The 13,959-nt window shown below is 46.5% G+C and overlaps 1 protein-coding gene across 6 annotated transcripts in view; it reads left to right on the top strand.

Annotated features, from left to right (window-relative positions):
• dmd (dystrophin) overlaps positions 1-13,959 on the top strand; it is a 278,483-nt gene that overhangs the window by 193,085 nt on the left and 71,439 nt on the right. For all 6 annotated transcript variants that reach the window (XM_045209630.1, XM_045209633.1, XM_045209631.1 and 3 more), the window contains exons 39-44: positions 1,782-1,916; positions 2,134-2,286; positions 4,194-4,364; positions 8,741-8,863; positions 9,242-9,414; positions 11,202-11,337. In XM_045209630.1, coding sequence (XP_045065565.1) covers positions 1,782-1,916; positions 2,134-2,286; positions 4,194-4,364; positions 8,741-8,863; positions 9,242-9,414; positions 11,202-11,337 — 891 coding nt within the window. The remainder of the gene's footprint in view (positions 1-1,781; positions 1,917-2,133; positions 2,287-4,193; positions 4,365-8,740; positions 8,864-9,241; positions 9,415-11,201; positions 11,338-13,959) is intronic.

Here is a 13,959-nt window from a genome sequence, read left to right as displayed (position 1 = left end):
TCTCACAGACCTGTAACTTCTTCTTTAAGAGGCTCCTCTGTCCTCCACTCGTTACCTGTATTAATGGCACCTGTTTGAACTTGTTATCAGTATAAAAGACACCTGTCCACAACCTCAAACAGTCACACTCCAAACTCCACTATTGCCAAGACCAAAGAGCTGTCAAAGGACACCAGAAACAAAATTGTAGACCTGCACCAGGCTGGGAAGACTGAATCTGCAATAGGTAAGCAGCTTGGTTTGAAGAAATCAACTGTGGGAGCAATTATTAGGAAATGGAAGACATACAAGACCACTGATAATCTCCCTCGATCTGGGGCTCCACATAAGATCTCACCCCGTGGGGTCAAAAATGATCACAAGAACGGTGAGCAAAAATCCCAGAACCACACGGGGGGACCTAGTGAATGACCTGCAGAGAGCTGGGACCAAAGTAACAAAGCCTACCATCAGTAACACACTACGCCGCCAGGGACTCAAATCCTGCAGTGCTAGACGTGTCCCCCTGCTTAAGCCAGTACATGTCCAGGCCCGTCTGAAGTTTGCTAGAGTGCATTTGGATGATCCAGAAGAGGATTGGGAGAATGTCATATGGTCAGATGAAACCAAAATAGAACTTTTTGGTAAAAACTCAACTCGTCGTGTTTGGAGGACAAAGAATGCTGAGTTGCATCCAAAGAACACCATACCTACTGTGAAGCATGGGGGTGGAAACATCATGCTTTGGGGCTGTTTTTCTGCAAAGGGACCAGGACGACTGATCCGTGTAAAGGAAAGAATGAATGGGGCCATGTATCGTGAGATTTTGAGTGAAAACCTCCTTCCATCAGCAAGGGCATTGAAGATGAAACGTGGCTGGGTCTTTCAGCATGACAATGATCCCAAACACACCGCCCGGGCAACGAAGGAGTGGCTTCGTAAGAAGCATTTCAAGGTCCTGGAGTGGCCTAGCCAGTCTCCAGATCTCAACCCCATAGAAAATCTTTGGAGGGAGTTGAAAGTCCGTGTTGCCCAGCGACAGCCCCAAAACATCACTGCTCTAGAGGAGATCTGCATGGAGGAATGGGCCAAAATACCAGCAACAGTGTGTGAAAACCTTGTGAAGACTTACAGAAAACGTTTGACCTGTGTCATTGCCAACAAAGGGTATATAACAAAGTATTGAGAAACTTTTGTTATTGACCAAATACTTATTTTCCACCATAATTTGCTAATAAATTCATTAAAAATCCTACAATGTGATTTTCTGGATTTTTTTTCTCATTTTGTCTGTCATAGTTGACGTGTACCTATGATGAAAATTACAGGCCTCTCTCATCTTTTTAAGTGGGAGAACTTGCACAATTGGTGGCTGACTAAATATTTTTTTCCCCCACTGTACATATCTCTCTTTCTCTCTCTCTTTCCCTCTCTCTCTCTCTCGCTCTCTCTTTCTCTCCCTCTCTCTCTTTCTCTCTCTTACACTCTCTCTCCCTCTTTCTCTCTCTCATACTCTCTCTCTCCCCCATCTCTCTCTCTCTCTCTCTCTCTCTCTCTCTCTCTCTCTCTCTCTCTCTCTCTCTCTCTTTCTTTCTCTCTCACACAAATACCAATACACTCTCTCTCCCTCTCCCCATCTCTCTCTCTCTTTCTCTCTCTCACACTCTCTCTCTCTCTCTTTCTCTCTCTCTCCCTCTCTCTCCCCCCTCTCTCTCTCCCTCATCTCTCTCTCACACTCTCCCTCTCCCCATCTCTCCCTCTCCCCATCTCTCTCCCCCCCCCCCTCTCTCTCTCTGTTGTAGAACTGTGAGGAGGGGGCAGTGAAGGAGCTGCTGCTGAAAGGACAGAAGCTACAGAGGAGAGTTCCAGACCAGGACAAGAAAGAAGAGATCAGAATCAAACACAATCAGCTCAACACCAAATACAACACTGTCATGGTGCAGTACACACTATAGATATATATACATACACACTCCTAGAGTCTTGGAGAAATGACAACAATGACAGAAACATCATTATGTACCATTCTGTCATTACTTCAACTGATTGTGTGTGTGTGTGTGTGTGTGTGTGTGTGTGTGTGTGTGTGTGTGTGTGTGTGTGTGTGTGTGTGTGTGTGTGTGTGTGTGTGTGTGTGTGTGTGTGTGTGTGTAGGACCTACGTGGTGTGAGGAGGAGGAAGGCCCTGGCGATAGCCCCCCAGTGGTACCAGTACCGTAGGAAGACTGATGACCTGCTCCAGTGGCTGGACGACATTGAGAGGAGCGTGGCTGAATTACCTGACCCAGTAGAGGAACAGAGGGTTAAGGTGAAACCCTGTCTCACCCTATCTCTGTCTCTGTCTTTATATCTCACTCTGATCTAGCTGTCTGTCTCTGTCTCTCCCTATCTCTCTTTCTGTCTCTCCCTATCTCTCTTTCTATCTCTGTCTCTCCCTATCTCTCTTTCTATCTCTGTCTCTCCCTATCTCTCTTTCTGTCTCTGTCTCTCCCTATCTCTCTTTCTATCTCTGTCTCTCCCTATCTCTCTTTCTGTCTCTGTCTCTCCCTATCTCTCTTTCTGTCTCTGTCTCTCCCTATCTCTCTTTCTGTCTCTGTCTCTCCCTATCTCTCTTGCTGTCTCTGTCTCTCCCTATCTCTCTTTCTATCTCTGTCTCTCCCTATCTCTCTTTCTGTCTCTGTCTCTCCCTATCTCTCTTTCTATCTCTGTCTCTCCCTATCTCTCTTTCTGTCTCTGTCTCTCCCTATCTCTCTTTCTGTCTCTGTCTCTCCCTATCTCTCTTTCTGTCTCTGTCTCTCCCTATCTCTCTTTCTGTCTCTGTCTCTCCCTATCTCTCTTTCTGTCTCTGTCTCTCCCTATCTCTCTTTCTGTCTCTGTCTCTCCCTATCTCTCTTTCTGTCTCTGTCTCTCACTATCTCTCTTTCTGTCTCTGTCTCTCCCTATCTCTCTTTCTGTCTCTCCCTATCTCTCTTTCTGTCTCTCCCTATCTCTCTTTCTGTCTCTGTCTCTCCCTATCTCTCTTTCTGTCTCTGTCTCTCCCTATCTCTCTTTCTGTCTCTGTCTCTCCCTATCTCTCTTTCTGTCTCTCCCTATCTCTCTTTCTGTCTCTGTCTCTCCCTATCTCTCTTTCTGTCTCTGTCTCTCCCTATCTCTCTTTCTGTCTCTGTCTCTCCCTATCTCTCTTTCTGTCTCTGTCTCTCCCTATCTCTCTTTCTGTCTCTCCCTATCTCTCTTTCTGTCTCTCTTTCTGTCTCTCTCTTTCTGTGTCTGTCTCTCTCTTTCTGTCTCTCTCTTTCTGTCTTTCTCTCTCTTCTCTCTTTCTGTCTCTCTCTTTCTTTCTCTCTCTGTCTTCTCTCTTTCTGTCTCTCTCTTTCTGTCTCTCTTTTCTCCTTTCTTTCTGTCTCTGTCTTTTCCTTTGTGTTTAAGTATGTATTTCTCTGAGTGTAATCTGACAGTGTGTGTCTTTGTTCCAGGTGATCAAAATGACATTCCGCTAAACTGAACTCCTCTTGAGAGTCACCTGTCATTCTCACCTGTACCTGAAACTACCAGAACTAGATGTCTGTCTGTCTCTCTGTCTGTCTTCCAGTCCATCTGTCTGTCTCTCTGTCTTCCAGTGTCTGTCTGTCTTTCCGTCTGTCTGTCTTCCAGTCTTTCTTTCTGTCTCTCTGTCTTCCAGTCTGTCTTTCAGTCTGTCTGTCTTTCTGTCTCTGTCCACTCATTTCACCGCTTCTTTTCTGCCCTGCCCTCTAAGGGAGGGGTTGTACACATTTATTAAAACCTATACCAGAAGAAGACAGACAGACTCTTATTGTGAATCTTCTCTCTCTTCATTTCCCTGATCTAATAAAAAGGGACTCTTATTGTGAATCTTCTCTCTCTTCATTTCCCTGATCTAACTGGAAAGAGTAGATGGTTTCTCCTCTTTCTGAGGGTACCTGAATGATCACTGCCCTGCGTGGAAGAGTGGAAGAGTTTGTGTTTTCCTTATGTGTGTGAGTGAGATCTCTCCCATGTGTGTCTGGTTGCTTTGGTTTCTCCCCTGTATGGCTGGTCTGCTAACTGGGTTTCCTCCAAGGTGTGTGTGTGTGTGTGTGTGTGTGTGTGTGTGTGTGTGTGTGTGTGTGTGTGTGTGTGTGTGTGTGTGTGTGTGTGTGTGTGTGTGTGTGTTTTCCCCCTGGGTGTGACTCAGGCTGGTTTTGTCCCGTCCACCAGGAGATTGGCTCAGAGTTCGATGAGAAGAGTGAGGATCTGAAAGAGGTGCAGGGATTGGCCAAAGAGCTGTCAGACGCAGGGGCGGCCTCGCTGGTGCAGCCCCGCCTCCTCCAGCTCAACACACGCTGGCAGGAGGTGCAGGCTAAATTCACCCCCTACCGCCGACAAAGTGTGAGTTCCCCCTGCCCCGTGCCAACTTGTCCCGTGCCAACCAGGGTTGGGTTTAATTCCATTTAAATCCTGTTCAATTCAGGAAGTACACGGAAATTCCAATTTCCAAATTCTCTTCAATGCTTTTCAATGAGGAACATTTGGAATTGGAATTTGTTTTACTTTCTGAATTGACTGGAATTGAAATGGAATTGACCCCAACCCTGATGCCAATTTACCCCTGCCTGCTAGCTACTAAAGTACCAACTACTAACTATAACCTGCTGCCTCTAACCAGTAGGCTAACCGTGGGATTGAGCTGTCAGTGAAGTCACTAATCCATTAATCAAATAGGAAAGACAAATATCAATCAACTAATATCAGTCAATGAATATCAATCAGTGATTATCAATCAACTTTAAATAAAGGGCTCCTGAATGAGCGTGATGCAAACGCCAGACGTTGAGATGATTTAGTCAACCTGTCTAATCTAGTCCAGTCAGACAGCAGGTATATTCTAGCCCAGTCAGTCAGCAGGTATATTCTAGCCCAGTCAGACAGCAGGTATATTCTAGTCCAGTCAGTCAGCAGGTATATTCTAGTCCAGTCAGTCAGCAGGTATATTCTAGCCCAGTCAGACAGCAGGTATATTCTAGCCCAGTCAGACAGCAGGTATATTCTAGCCCAGTCAGACAGCAGGTATATTCTAGCCCAGTCAGTCAGCAGGTATATTCTAGCCCAGTCAGACAGCAGGTATATTCTAGCCCAGTCAGACAGCAGGTATATTCTAGTCCAGTCAGTCAGCAGGTATATTCTAGCCCAGTCAGACAGCAGGTATATTCTAGCCCAGTCAGACAGCAGGTATATTCTAGTCCAGTCAGTCAGCAGGTATATTCTAGCCCAGTCAGACAGCAGGTATATTCTAGCCCAGTCAGACAGCAGGTATATTCTAGTCCAGTCAGTCAGCAGGTATATTCTAGCCCAGTCAGACAGCAGGTATATTCTAGCCCAGTCAGACAGCAGGTATATTCTAGTCCAGTCAGTCAGCAGGTATATTCTAGCCCAGTCAGACAGCAGGTATATTCTAGTCCAGTCAGTCAGCAGGTATATTCTAGTCCAGTCAGTCAGCAGGTATATTCTAGCCCAGTCAGACAGCAGGTATATTCTAGCCCAGTCAGACAGCAGGTATATTCTAGCCCAGTCAGACAGCAGGTATATTCTAGCCCAGTCAGACAGCAGGTATATTCTAGCCCAGTCAGACAGCAGGTATATTCTAGCCCAGTCAGTCAGCAGGTATATTCTAGTCCAGTCAGTCAGCAGGTATATTCTAGCCCAGTCAGACAGCAGGTATATTCTAGCCCAGTCAGACAGCAGGTATATTCTAGTCCAGTCAGTCAGCAGGTATATTCTAGTCCAGTCAGTCAGCAGGTCTCTCAACAAGGGTCTGTTAACAAGTTATTGAAGGCCCCAGAGCCAAGCCAACTCGATGACATGTACAGGTAGCGAACAGTAGATACATGAGGATGATGACATGTAGCCTTCAGACAGTAGATACATGAGGATGATGACATGTAGCCTTCAGACAGTAGATACATGAGGATGATGACATGTAGCCTTCAGACAGTAGATACATGAGGATGATGACATGTAGCCTTCAGACAGTAGATACATGAGGATGATGACATGTAGCCTTCAGACAGTAGATACATGAGGATGATGACATGTAGCCTTCAGACAGTAGATACATGAGGATGATGACATGTAGCCTTCAGACAGTAGATACATGAGGATGATGACATGTACAGGTAGCCAACAGTAGAAACGTGAGGATGATGACATGTAGCCTTCAGACAGTATTACTGTGGGGAGGAAGAAAGGGGTGTTTTCTAGTTTTCCTCCTCAGTTGCATCATCCAGGTGTTCATCCTTCCATCCTTCCCTCCGTGTGTGAAAAAGCAGCATGTTACACACCTGGCCTCTGATTTGCTGTTCTGTTGTGTTCTGTTTCTGGTTTCCTGCCGCACATCACCCCCACATGTCCTGTCAATCACAGTCACCTGACCCCTGTCTGGAGTCACAACCAATCAATGACCCCCATGTATGTATCTAGTCACCCTGTCACCCAATGAAAACGCACCATACTCAACTGTTCACACAGGACTCCACCCACATGAATACCTGCCTGTGTGGCAGGGATGACGAATTAAAGATTGATTTGGTGTGGAAGAGTATGTTTAGTCATGAGTGTTGGATCATAGGGACGTTTGGCTGTTTTTAAAACATCCGTCCCAAGCATCAGTAGACCACAAAACAACACAAAACCACATATAATGTTGATCCCGGGCTAGATCCCAGGCTATGTCGCAGCCGGCCGTGACCAGGAGACCCATGAGGCGACACACAATTGGCCCAGCGTCTGGGTTAGGGGATGGTTTGTCCGGCCGGGATGTCCTTGTCCCATCGCGCTCTAGTGACTCCTGTGGTGGGCCGGGCGCATGCACGCTGACACGGTCGTGTTTCGGAGGACGCGTGGCTCTCGACCTTCACCTCTCCCAAGTCCGTTGCAGAGTTGCAGCGATGGGACAAGACTGTAACTACCAATTGGATATCACGAAATTGGGGAGAAAAAGGGGTAAAAATAAAAAAAGAAGAAAAGAAAAGAACACAATGCAAAGTCATATTTGGCAAGGCATAAAATATGATCAATAAACACACATGAATGTTATGGTTGCTGTTTAATTTCACGGTACATAAATGACCAAGTATTTACTGTGAAATCCCACTGTGTTTACACGGTATTGACCCATGGATGACTACTGGTCACTCTATCCTCATGACTGAACCTACTCTGCCAGAGCGTAGTTCTAGATCTGTTGGTGCTGTATTGCCAACTGGTTGGAACCAGGCTAACTCTGACATGCTCTAACATACAACGCACGTCTTTGTGCCTCTGAAATCACAACTTGATCGATTTCTGATCATTAACAAACGGGCCGACATAAGAGGTGAGATGGTTATAATGTTGTTGTATTTGGGCCACAAGGTGAGTTGAAGTGCTGTTGTGAAGTCTGGGTACCAGTGTAATATGTGTATGATGAGATTGTTGGATGACTTCCACTGGGTTCAATTAAGAGCAATGCACAAAATATATACATACAGCAAACAGACAAACACAGGGACACAATCAAGCATTTAACTGTACCTTTTACACCTCGCTGTGTTCTGTGCATATGACAAATACACTTTTGAATCGGTCATAAGCCAGTGAGCTAGACTGAGTAACTAACTGTGTTTATGATAGGACGTATTGTACACTACTGACTGGCTCATTAAACTATCTTCTGCTCTGTCTGTCAGACTCTAAATGAACTTTACCGACACCAGTGTCCTCAATCACCTTTCTCCCTGTTCTTCAATATTTACGCGCATTTCTACGTTTACATTATATCAGGTTGTCTGTCCTCCTCTCTCTCTAATTCAACATTTTCTTCAATATTTACTGATATTTAAAGGTTCAATACTCTCAATCTAACCTCTGCATGTTTATCCATTTGATCCCATATCTGTTTTTACAACATGACAGCTGAATCAATATCGGGACAAGGTTGTGAATTTCATTATACAAGTTATATAGCTGCCATGGAAGTGGACATTTTCCAAAGGATTAAAAATTGTTAAAAACATTCATTAAAAAAGAGGTTCTGTGTAACAATGTGATATTCACAGATAAAGTGGCTCGTACGAGTCATCGAAGTAACTAAGAAGAACACTTAAGGACAGGAAAACGAGTTATGAATTACTGTGCAACCGCATTTTATGTTAATGTGCAGAAATGATTGTAAAAACTGGATGAAAATATCTATATTTTTAAAGAGAAATAAAGGTAAAGAGATAGTGAGGGATTAGAGAAGTGTGTGTACTAGAGCACAGCACAGCAATAACAACAAACACTGTCTTGACTGAACCCTCTGTGAAGGTATCTACAGTATGTAGTGGTAGGTAGCCAACCCCCTCTGTGAAGGTATCTACAGTATGTAGTGGTAGGTAGCCTACCCCCTCTGTGAAGGTATCTACAGTATGTAGTGGTAGGTAGCCTACCCCCTCTGTGAAGGTATCTACAGTATGTAGTGGTAGGTAGCCAACCCCCTCTGTGAAGATATCTAAAGTATGTAGTGGTAGGGCCAGGAGGTTTTCCTGACCATGTACAAGAACAACTCCTGACCCCAGTAGCAATATCAACTAATATGGATCTAATAGTAATATATAGCTTTGTGTTTAGTGTTGTTTATATTGTATAGTTTGTGTTGTTCTGAATGAGTTAGGGGTTATTATTTAGTTATAATTGAGCGTGTGTGTATATGTGTGTGTGTGTGTATGTGTGTGTGTGTGTGTGTGTAGGAGTACCTGTCAGAGCTGCAGACCCTGCTGCGTTCTGTCTCTGAGACAGACTTCCAGCTGAACTCTCCTGAGTACTGGCAGGCCGTCTTCTACAACCTACCCCAGCAGGGACAGTGCCTTCAGGTCAGTGTGCGTGTGTGTGTGCGTGTGTGCGTGTGTGTTTGTGTGTGTGTGTGTGTGTGTGTGTGCGTGCGTGTGTGTGTGCGTGCATGTGTGAGTGCACGTGTGTGTTTCATACTGTAGGTTTCAATCTGTTCAACACAACTGTCTTTGTGTGTGCCTGTCCATGTATATGTACATGTGTGTGTGGTTAATGTGTGTGTGTGTGTGTGTTTGTGTGTGTTTGTGTGGTTAATATGTGTGTGTGTATGTGTGTGTGGTTAATGTGTGTTTGTGTGTGTGTTTGTGTGTGGTTAATGTGTGTGTTTGTGTGTGTGGTTAATGTGTGTGTTTGTGTGTGGTTAATGTGTGTGTGTATCTGCCTATGTCCCTGTGTCTCAGGAGGTGAAGGTGAATCTGAAGAACCTCCGCCCCCCTGTAGAGGGCGCTCTAGCCAGGAGAGAGGAGGTGGTGGCCATCGCTACTCCAGCAGAGAGCACCAGGGTCCAGGAGACAGCTCTGCTGCTCAACACCAACTGGGACAAAGTCAACAAGCTGTACCTTGACAGGCTCAGGTACGTACTAGAAATAATGGGAATCTATTGGGGACACACTGGGGTTACTAACTCTGAACAGGAAGAACTGTGTCAACTGGTTGGGACAAACTAGACCAGGGCTGGCCAACCCTCCTCATGGGGAGACACCAGGTTCAAGCTGTTTAACTAGGAGACCAGGGCTGGCCAACCCTCCTCATGGGGAGACACCAGGTTCAAGCTGTTTAACTAGGAGACCAGGGCTGGCCAACCCTCCTCATGGGGAGACACCAGGTTCAAGCTGTTTAACTAGGAGACCAGGGCTGGCCAACCCTCCTCATGGGGAGACACCAGGTTCAAGCTGTTTAACTAGGAGACCAGGGCTGGCCAACCCTCCTCATGGGGAGACACCAGGTTCAAGCTGTTTAACTAGGAGACCAGGGCTGGCCAACCCTCCTCATGGGGAGACACCAGGTTCAAGCTGTTTAACTAGGAGACCAGGGCTGGCCAACCCTCCTCATGGGGAGACACCAGGTTCAAGCTGTTTAACTAGGAGACCAGGGCTGGCCAACCCTCCTCATGGGGAGACACCAGGTTCAAGCTGTTTAACTAGGAGACCAGGGCTGGCCAACCCTCCTCATGGGGAGACACCAGGTTCAAGCTGTTTAACTAGGAGACCAGGGCTGGCCAACCCTCCTCATGGGGAGACACCAGGTTCAAGCTGTTTAACTAGAAGACCAGGGCTGGCCAACCCTCCTCATGGGGAGATACCAGGTTCAAGCTGTTTAACTAGGAGACCAGGGCTGGCCAACCCTCCTCATGGGGAGATACCAGGTTCAAGCTGTTTAACTAGGAGACCAGGGCTGGCCAACCCTCCTCATGGGGAGATACCAGGTTCAAGCTGTTTAACTAGGAGACCAGGGCTGGCCAACCCTCCTCATGGGGAGATACCAGGTTCAAGCTGTTTAACTAGAAGACCAGGGCTGGCCAACCCTCCTCATGGGGAGATACCAGGTTCAAGCTACAGTAACATCATCACTACTAGACTAACTAACTAAGTAGACTTGGACAAGCTACAGTAACATCATCACCACTAGACTAACTAACTAAGTACTTGGACAAGCTACAGTGACATAATCACCACTAGACTAACTAACTAAGTACTTGGACAAGCTACAGTGACATAATCACCACTAGACTAACTAACTAAGTAGACTTGGACCAGCTACAGTGACATCATCACTACTAGTGGTGATTATCCAGGCTCTGTCGTAGCCAGCCACGACCGGGAGACCCATGGGGCGGCGCACAATTGGCCCAGCGTCGTCCAGGGTAGGGGAGGGAATGGCCGGCAGGGATGTAGCTCAGTTGGTAGAGCATGGCGTTTGCAACGCCAGGGTTGTGGGTTCGATTCCCACGGGGGGCCAGTATGAAAATATAAAAATAATGTATGCACTCTCTGGATAAGAGCGTCTGCTAAATGACGTAAATGTAAATGTACTAGACTAACTAAGTAGACTTGGACAAGCTACAGTAACATAATCACCACTAGACTAACTAACTAAGTAGACTTGGACAAGCTACAGTGACATCATCACCACTAGTGTAAATGCACTTAACACAGACTTATGACATCAGGACTATCAGCACAGTGTAGTTTTCACTCCATTGTCACCTCAGCTATCCTGCTGGTTCTATTGTCACCTCTCTTTCTCTCACTGTCTCACTGTTTCTCACATTGACTGTTCTCAGTGGTGTCTCACAGTTGTTTCTGTGTGTGTGTGTCTGCACGTGCATGCTCGTTTGTGCGTGCATGTGTGTGTGAGCAGGCGCTGGGAGGTGTCCAATGCTAAGTGGCTGAAGTTCGTAGCGGACCAGAAGGTGGTTGGTGATTGGTTGAGTGGTGCGGAGACCACTCTGAAGCAGGCGAAGACAGACCCTGCTGGGGCCAGACCACACCTTAAGGTAACTACTGTTCAACAGGAACACAAGCACATCCAACAACTCAACAGATAGATGAAGTGGAATTATACTATTATGTTCAGAAAGGGGAAACTTTATGTTCAAAAAGAGAGACAAGCCCACTGTCTCTGCTTGCGTCCAGGTGCGAGAGTGTGTGTGTTTCGTCTGTCTCCATAGTAACCCAGTGGTCCGAGCAGCCTGAATACGCCTCACGCCACAGCGTGTTGATGAAGGCCATAGCAGAGAATGGGATTATGGGATTACACTGCTGTGCTCGTTAAAGCCCTACGGCTCCACCAATCAGAACAGCCATAGGTTCAGAGGTCCTTGTGGTCCACCAATCAGTGTGTGTGTGTGTGTGTGTGTGTGTGCAGTACCTGTGTGTGTGATCAGATGTTAACTTGTCCAGTCCACTTTTGGAGTACTGTGATCATCACACACAGTCCATCTGTTTAGAGGAGGGCAGAGGGGACAGCAGTGTCTTTAGTGGCAGTCATGTGCCAGTGTTGGGATGGGTGTGGCCTAACTGGTCTTGATGGGCAGGGCAGATCTAAGCTGTTCTGTGTGTGAAGCAGCTTGGCTTTGAAGACACCAGCTGTCTCTAAGGCATACACTCACTGGGACACAGAGAGGTAGACGCACACACACAGGCAAGAATGCAAGGATGCACGCACAAGCACACACACACCTCCTTGAAATGGTGATGGGCGGCCTCTCTCTAAGGAGTCCTTCTTCTTTATTTCTCTCTCTCTCTCTCTCTCTCTCTCTCTCTGTCTCTCTCTCTCTTTCTCCGTCTCTCTCTCTATATATATATCTCTCTCTATCTCTGTCTCTATCTCTCTCTATCTATCTCTCTATCTCTATCTCTCTCTCTCTCTCTCTCTCTCTCTCTCTCTCTCTCTCTCTCTCTCTCTCTCCGTCTCTGTCTCTCTCTTTCTCCGTCTCTCTCTCTCTTTCTCCGTCTCTCTCTCTCTATATATATATATATATCTCTCTATCTCTGTCTCTATCTCTATCTATCTATCTCTCTCTCTCTATCTCTCTCTCTATCTCTCGCTCTCTCGCTATCTCTTTCTCCATCTCTCTCTCTCTCTCTCTCTCTCGCTCTCTCTCTCTCTATCTCTCTCTCTTTCTCCGTCTCTCTCTATATCTCTCTCTCGCTCTCTCTCACTCTCTTTCTCCATCTCTCTATGGAGACAGTCTGCTAACTAACTGCCATCACGTCTCTACAGGCCATGCTATCTATGAGCCATAGAAACCAAATGTTCAGTAATGTGTGTTTCCATACCGTCTGTCTGGCGTGGAAAAGGACAAGGCCACAGACGCGGAACGTGATGACTCATCGTGGCTCTTCATTGGTTGTTGGTTGATCCATTGACCTCCACTATGCTGTTCAATTCAAGCCAATTTACATTAATGTAATACTACGTCAAATCAAATCAAATCAAATCAAATTTTATTGGTCACATGCGCCGAATACAACAGGTGCAGACATTACAGTGAAATGCTTACTTACAGCCCTTAACCAACAGTGCATTTATTTTTAACAAAAAAAGTAAAAATAAAACAACAACAAAAAAAGTGTTGAGAAAAAAGAGCAGAAGTAAAATAAAATAACAGTAGGGAGGCTATATATACAGGGGGGTACCGGTGCAGAGTCAATGTGCGGGGGCACCGGCTAGTTGAGATAGTTGAAGTAATATGTACATGTGGGTAGAGTTAAAGTGACTATGCATAAATAATTAACAGAGTAGCAGCAGCGTAAAAAGGATGGGGTGGGGGGGCAGTGCAAATAGTCCGGGTAGCCATGATTAGCTGTTCAGGAGTCTTATGGCTTGGGGGTAGAAGCTGTTGAGAAGTCTTTTGGACCTAGACTTGGCACTCCGGTACCGCTTGCCGTGCGGTAGCAGGGAGAACAGTCTATGACTAGGGTGGCTGGAGTCTTTGACAATTTTGAGGGCCTTCCTCTGACACCGCCTGGTATAGAGGTCCTGGATGGCAGGAAGCTTGGCCCCAGTGATGTACTGGGCCGTACGCACTACCCTCTGTAGTGCCTTGAGATCGGAGGCCAAGCAGTTGCCATACCAGGCGGTGATGCAACCAGTCAGGATGCTCTCGATGGTGCAGCTGTAGAATTTTTTGAGGATCTGAGGACCCATGCCAAATCTTTTCAGTCTCCTGAGGGGGAATAGGCTTTGTCGTGCCCTCTTCACGACTATCTTGGTGTGTTTGGACCATGATAGTTTGTTGGTGATGTGGACACCAAGGAACTTGAAGCTCTCAACCTGTTCCACTACAGCCCCGTCGATGAGAATGGGGGCGTGCTCAGTCCTCTTTTTTTTCCTGTAGTCCACAATCATCTCCTTTGTCTTGGTCACGTTGAGGGAGAGGTTGTTGTCCTGGCACCACACGGCCAGGTCTCTGACCTCCTCCCTATAGGCTGTCTCATCGTTGTCGGTGATCAGGCCTACCACTGTTGTGTCGTCGGCAAACTTAATGATGGTGTTGGAGTCGTGCCTGGCCCTGCAGTCATGGGTGAACAGAGAGTACAGGAGGGGACTGAGCACGCACCCCTGAGGGGCCCCCGTGTTGAGGATCAGTGTGGCAGATGTGTTGTTACCTACC

This window comes from Coregonus clupeaformis, chromosome 30 (assembly GCF_020615455.1).
Source record: "Coregonus clupeaformis isolate EN_2021a chromosome 30, ASM2061545v1, whole genome shotgun sequence".
Taxonomy (NCBI): domain Eukaryota; kingdom Metazoa; phylum Chordata; class Actinopteri; order Salmoniformes; family Salmonidae; genus Coregonus; species Coregonus clupeaformis.
The sequence above is the reverse complement of the archived record's forward strand: the minus strand, read 5'-3'. Positions and strand labels throughout refer to the sequence as shown.